At 35.2% G+C, this 6,242-nt stretch overlaps 1 protein-coding gene across 1 annotated transcript; it reads right to left on the bottom strand.

Moving 5' to 3' along the window:
- Positions 1-1,086: 1,086 nt before the first annotated feature.
- Positions 1,087-6,242, bottom strand: LOC130960173 (NADH dehydrogenase [ubiquinone] 1 alpha subcomplex subunit 9, mitochondrial). The gene is made up of 12 exons (XM_057885476.1): positions 6,033-6,242; positions 5,822-5,918; positions 4,848-4,912; positions 4,594-4,679; positions 4,367-4,451; positions 4,199-4,269; positions 3,485-3,616; positions 2,666-2,781; positions 2,405-2,528; positions 2,209-2,277; positions 1,534-1,654; positions 1,087-1,419 (listed from the first exon to the last, which is right to left on the bottom strand). The coding sequence occupies exons 1-12, from the start codon at positions 6,118-6,120 to the stop codon at positions 1,280-1,282; spliced, it is 1,194 nt and encodes a 397-aa protein (XP_057741459.1). The 5' UTR covers positions 6,121-6,242; the 3' UTR covers positions 1,087-1,279.

Genomic DNA, 6,242 nt, shown 5'->3' on the forward strand with positions numbered 1-6,242 from the left:
AGAAGATGAATGTGTTGACTAACGGCAAAAGGAGACTCACGACAGACTGAGTCTAATGTGAGACATTCTCAAAGATCTGAGTGTCACTTATTTTTTTATCAAAGACCTATAAGTTCAACTGGAAAAATTTACAAGGACCTATGTATTCCTTATTTCATAGTACTTGCATGTTATCACTGCACATCCTCAAATACTTAATTGTCACCGTCACAGTGTCACTGCACTATAAGTCAAGCTTAAAACCCTCAAAAACCTATATGTCATAGTCATATTACTTTTAAATCAATTAAGCATTAAAAATAACTTTAAAACTTTTTGAAATTTTATGGATAAAAAATTAAATTTACCATTTACTATGTCATATTAGAAAATGTGTGTTTACTTAAAAATATTACTGATTCTCTTATAATAGTGACAAGAACAATGATCACAATTTTTGTTTACATAGAATATTTATCGATTCCTATGATAGTGACAAGAACGCCTCACAGAACACGTCCACAAAAGAACATGAACTCAGATGATCCAAACCATAGGAGTAAAGGATCAGCAAAATAAAATCTACCATCAAGACAGGTAGGGGTGGCAATGGTCCAACCCTAATCCTATCCGCGGGTTGAGATTTTTATATAAACTCAACCCTACCCTACCCTAACCCTACCCGCTCTTAACCCGCAGATACCCGACCCTACCCGCAGATTATAGAAAAGATACACTATTATTATATAACTTGAGGATAATTCAAAATAAAACTGATTTTTATATAAAAAAATATTAAATTAACAATTAATAATTTTTTTTAGTGGCTAAGAATCTTTTGCATTTAGAGAGAAGTATTTGGTTCAATATCCTCTTAAAACATATTTTTATATAAATATATAATATATACATACTCAACCCGCACCCTATCCTACCCGCACAAGAACCCTACCCGCTGCGGATCGGGTTGACAACCCTACCCGAACGGGTAGGATCGGGTTGGGTACCCGCGGATAGAGTACATATTGTCACCCCTAAAGACAGGTCCAAAAAAAAAAAAAAATCTACCATCAAGATTACAAGCAATTTAAAAATGTAACTTCGAGATTGATTAAAAGGCAATTTCATTATGAAATCAATTAGTATCTCGATTTTATTATCATTATCAATCACGATGGCGCATATTCTACATTTTGATAGAAAGATACAAAAGTTGAGCTTTCTCAAAAACTCTTTCAACTTATGAAATGAAATGTTTGGTAGTACATGGAAAAGGATTCAAGATCAAACAAAAATAATCTTAAGGGTAGTCTTCCGGTGACACCTTTTCACTGATCGTAGATCCAAATTGTGGGCCACCTTTCCTATATGAAATAAGGAACTCAATAGGGTATCCCTTCAGCTTGTGAGGAACAATCCCAAGATCGTTGAAAGTCAAAGCTGCAGAATTTTCATCAAACAAAAAGGATGTGGGACATATGAAGGTAAAAAAGAATAATGTCTTGAAAAGGACTACGGATTCAAGGACCGGATGATAAGTTTTAAGGAACTTACCATTCTCTGAAACAACAGTATCGTTAGTCAAAGCATTGATCTCATCCAAATTGAACATGTTAGGAGTGGGCAGCGGAAAAGGAACCTTGTTTAGAAGAGCTTCCCGTGGGGTTGCTAATGCCTGAAATCACACAAACCAGACGATGTTAACATTTAATTTAACCGAAGCACACTATATGAACTCTCAACACCTAACCTAGTATCTGTCCAATTGTCCCTCAGTTAAGGTAGTGGTCACTCCAAAGCTAAAACGAAAAATGGACCAAGTGGGCAATAATCTTTCAAATAAAATAAAAAAATATAACTCATCCGCTGCTTGGATACTAATGCATGACACAGAATTACACAGTGAAGCAATGTAAATCCATGCAAGATTACAAGTTCTAAAGGTTTGAAATTTTAATTTTATGGATATGACCAAATCTTCTTTGTTCTAAGAACCATTTGCTTGTCACCAGATACGATTTCCCAGTTATGCATTTCAACAACAGATGGGACTGGATGAATTAAACCAGCCGAATCCAGCATGCACAAATTCTCTAAATTTAGTGACACTAAGAATTGCGCACTAAATTTCGAGCAAAAGTTAACCCAGCATGGTCAAAGTATTTCTCATCATCAACCTTTTCCAATGCTAAGTAGACAATTACTCAAACAATGAAGTGATGAAAATACCTTGGCAATGGGAAAAGGCACCTTAACATATCTTGGCCATTCTCGGATTGTGTCATACATAAGCTCTGCCTGCAATTTACAAAAGATAACAATCATCATTTCAACAGTTTCTTCTTCAAGATGTTCCCAACACCGTATCTCTTGTAGTGACAATCTGAAATATAAATAGCATGAAATAAAAAGATTTAGAGGTTACCAATTCATGTATAGTAAAAATTTCTGGACCGCCTAGTTCATAAATCTTTCCCATGCTAGTGCCATCATCCTTCAAGGCTGTTGTTAATGCACCCGCAACGTCAACAACATACACGGGCTGGATTCTGCAATAATTGTGTTTGTCAGACCAAAAATCAAGAAACATGCACTTCATTGTTAATCAGCTGCACCACACTCAAGACAATTCACTTAGCAAAGATGATTGAAGCTCAGAATAAATTCTCCATAAATATGTACATACTTGGTGCTGCCATCCCCAATCAATGGAAGAAAGCCATAATTTTTTGCAAAATGAGCCCATCGATTTAAAATTCGATCCTCTGTACCAACCATAACAGCAGGTCTCAATATTGTAGCCTGTAGAGTTTGAAGTTAGGAAGTCTGATATTAATCCTCTTGCAAGATAGCAAAGCATGAAAGTTCCCTATCTACTATTTTTTTGGTGCGAAAATGGCCATACATGTTTCAACTGTTCGAGTACAAATACTTTCAAGGGGAGAACCACCCTTAAAAGCTAGTTGTTAAGGAGAAACAACCACTCTCCTTAAATACAATATCAAACATCTCATACTACTTGACGTGAGACTTAGGGCACCTGATAATATACCCAAGTCCCTAACAGACCAATTCACTGTTGATAGAGATTGATATCATAGCATTGCTACTTTTTAAACATGTCTTCAGATTTAAAATAGTACACTTCAACCCATTTAAGTAAAGTATATCTGATAATTTGATAATTAATTAGAATATAAATTTCTTTTATATCTGAATGGAAAAGATCAATAACTGAATAGTCAACAGGGAAAAATTTTACTTAGGTTCTTTATATTGCCAGGTTGGCTTTTCTAGCTCTAAGTCTCAATTATTTAGAATTGATTTTTTTTTATATTGATTTTTTTATAAAAATAATCAGTTCATTACAAAAGCCTTTAGAAAATACAGCCTTTTTGTCCAGCTTCTTTGCAAATGAGAAGAGCAATATCTACTCCAATTGCATCTCATAAATGCACTAGAAACAATTAGTTTAGCCTACATAGTCAAAAAAGCTATATTGTACCTCCGGCAACTCCCTTAAAACTGCTTCCTCAGCAGCTGCTTTAGCTCTAAGCATCTTGGATGGGGATGAAGGAGAAGCCCCTAAGCATGAAACTTGAATAAATCTCATGATACCACCATGCTCCTTGGAAATCTGCAACAATTTGAATTTACTATTTAACAAATAACACAATCAGAAAATACAGATATTCAGACTAAACAAAGCAATTTCAAAATTCGCAAGGCTCCATATTGGGTCACTTTATATTCACTAAACTTAAATTGGCGTAAACCTTAGAACTAAGAGCATACCCCTTAAAGATAGCCCAAATAGCTTGCATGAAGTTCCTGGTAAACAGCTCTGAATTTCTCCATTTAATATTTCCTCAAGCTAGCTCATGTCATGACATAGTATGCCAATAAATTTCAATAGCTTGCATAACATAGTATGCCTTGATTTTTCTCTTTTCTCAAAATGCCCATCAACATCCTCAATTTCCAGCTAATAAGTGTATTTGTTAACAGCCGTTAAATTAATTTTTATAAACTTTAGAATGGTTTATTGTTATCGCAAATGCAAATGAACAAAAATAAACAGACATCTAAGTAAATACTCCGTGTCTTTACCCAAGATAAGCACACACATAGAGGGAATAAGAAAGAATAGGTGTAAATGACAACTTTTAGATGTTAACATGATGTTATATAGGATGAGAGCAAAAGTAAATGATTGTACCATTGCAAGTTTCTCAGCCATGTGATGGTGTACTTCCTCAAAACCGTAGTTTCTAGTCTCATGATCCCTTCCTGCCAGCAACCAACCCAGCTAGAGTAAGTAGTTAAAAGCTCTAATTTTATAAAATTTAAGGTGCAGAATTAAATGAGAATATGCATAATTGCATACCAATAAGATTGATAACAACATTGGCCTTTGCCATCACGGCTTTTATTGAACTTTCATCTCTTGGGTTGTACTTCATGGGTACAATCTGTTCATATTAACCACCAGCAAATTAACACAAATACCATAGAAAAATAACGCATGCATATAACACCATTAGCTTTTCCATTCAAACCAAAACGGAAAATGATACATGCCATTTAATGTATAAAACTATTTTCTTAGGCTACCTGTCCTAAATCCCCCATCAGTTTGAGATGACGGTGACTATCTTCAGAGCCTCGGAAAGGAACTAGGACTTGAGATCCCATTTTAGCTAGAAAACAAGAATGAAAAGCAATAAGATTTAGGTCGGAAAAGGAGAACTTAATAGAATTTACTCTACAATATTTTATCTACAGAACAAGTACTTAAGATATTTTGTCTTCAAAACAACAATCTGGTAAGTTTTTCTCTGAAACAATCATAAACCCAAGAAACTCACCTAGTTGTTGAACAACATATCGGCCTAGGAACCCAGTTGCTCCAAAGACTGTAGCAATAATGCCACTGTTAACAGAATTGTTTTCAAGCATCAGTTTCACTACCTATTAGCTGTATAATCTAACAATACTACTTTAGAATCACATCAAGCTCTTCCAAAACATTAACAAAAGTATGAAATAATCAGCAGTAGAGAAGTTAAACCACAAAATCTCATCTAACCTAAACAATTTTAGCAATTAGAAGATTTTTGTTCTCCATAAGATATCCCTACTCTATCAAGGTCACATTAAATATATTCCTTAGTTCATACTATGGAGTTTTATTTCAAAATTATAAACCTTCCCACATATCCTACCAGACATTCATAATGCCAAAGATTATATACAATATGTAGACAGTGTAGTCCTTCTTCAAGAGTTAAACATGAAAAACATACTACTTGCCACTGCACGCAAACAATACTAAAAATTTAAAATATATGAACATCTGCTCATCCCATGAACACCTCACTTGAAAGCTCAAAACTCTTGTAAACAGTACTTTAAGGGCACTTCTTCTTTTTTTTTTTATTTATTTATTTATTTTTATATCTCTTCCTTTTATTGTTTTCCCCTCCAGCGACTTAAACATTTTCACCTGCAAAATGTTACCAGCTCCTCAACCAACAATTATTTTCTTTTCTCCCTAAGTATTCTTAAACCACTAACAACTTCTTTGAAGGAAAAAAAAAAGGGTTTCTATTTGAAACGATGAATGAACAAGAAATGATAGAACACACAATCACCAAAATTTAGCTGGTTCAAGTGGAATTGAAAAAACCTACAGTGAACCAGATTTATCGGAATTCACTCAATTCAGTGTACTCCGGGTCCCCGATAACAATGATTAAACTAACGGAATAAATATACCGAAAAAGAAACAAACATTAACAAAAAGAAAACAACAAGCGAAATGAAGGAATCAAGTGTGTACCTGACAGATGATCTTCCACCAGTGCCCTTGCGGACAAGGTGACCCACGCCCTTGGTTGCGAGGGTAGAAACGTAACGCTCATTGTTCACTCCATAATCTGCAACAACAACAACAACAACAACAACAACAACAACAAAATGAAAATCAGAATCCGAAATTACACTAGAGCCCCGACATTGCTCGGAAAATTGGGGAAAATGGAAAAACTAACGGTGATCGGAGAGTGCGTAGAGCGACTTGAAGGAAGAGATTGAAGCTGTTGAAGATTGATGCCCTAAGCGCCTCGTAATGGCCTGCATCTTACCGTGCCCACCCACACACTTACACAGAGAAGAGAGAGAAGTTGCAGAGAGAGAGAGAGAGAGAAAGAGAGAACACAGCGTTGTGTGCAGCGAAAGAGGGTGCACGCAAGTGCGAATTT

Source organism: Arachis stenosperma, chromosome 2, assembly GCF_014773155.1.
Source record: "Arachis stenosperma cultivar V10309 chromosome 2, arast.V10309.gnm1.PFL2, whole genome shotgun sequence".
Taxonomy (NCBI): domain Eukaryota; kingdom Viridiplantae; phylum Streptophyta; class Magnoliopsida; order Fabales; family Fabaceae; genus Arachis; species Arachis stenosperma.

Excerpts from the sequence above, each read along its gene's own strand:
- LOC130960173 (XM_057885476.1), bottom strand. The coding sequence starts at position 6,120 with ATGCAGGCCATTACGAGGCGCTTAGGGCATCAATCTTCAACAGCTTCA. Across the intron at positions 4,452-4,593 it reads TGATGGGGGATTTAGGACAG|ATTGTACCCATGAAGTACAA; the intron begins GTAGCCTAAGAA and ends TAATATGAACAG. Across the intron at positions 1,655-2,208 it reads TGCCTTTTCCCATTGCCAAG|GCATTAGCAACCCCACGGGA; the intron begins GTATTTTCATCA and ends GTGTGATTTCAG.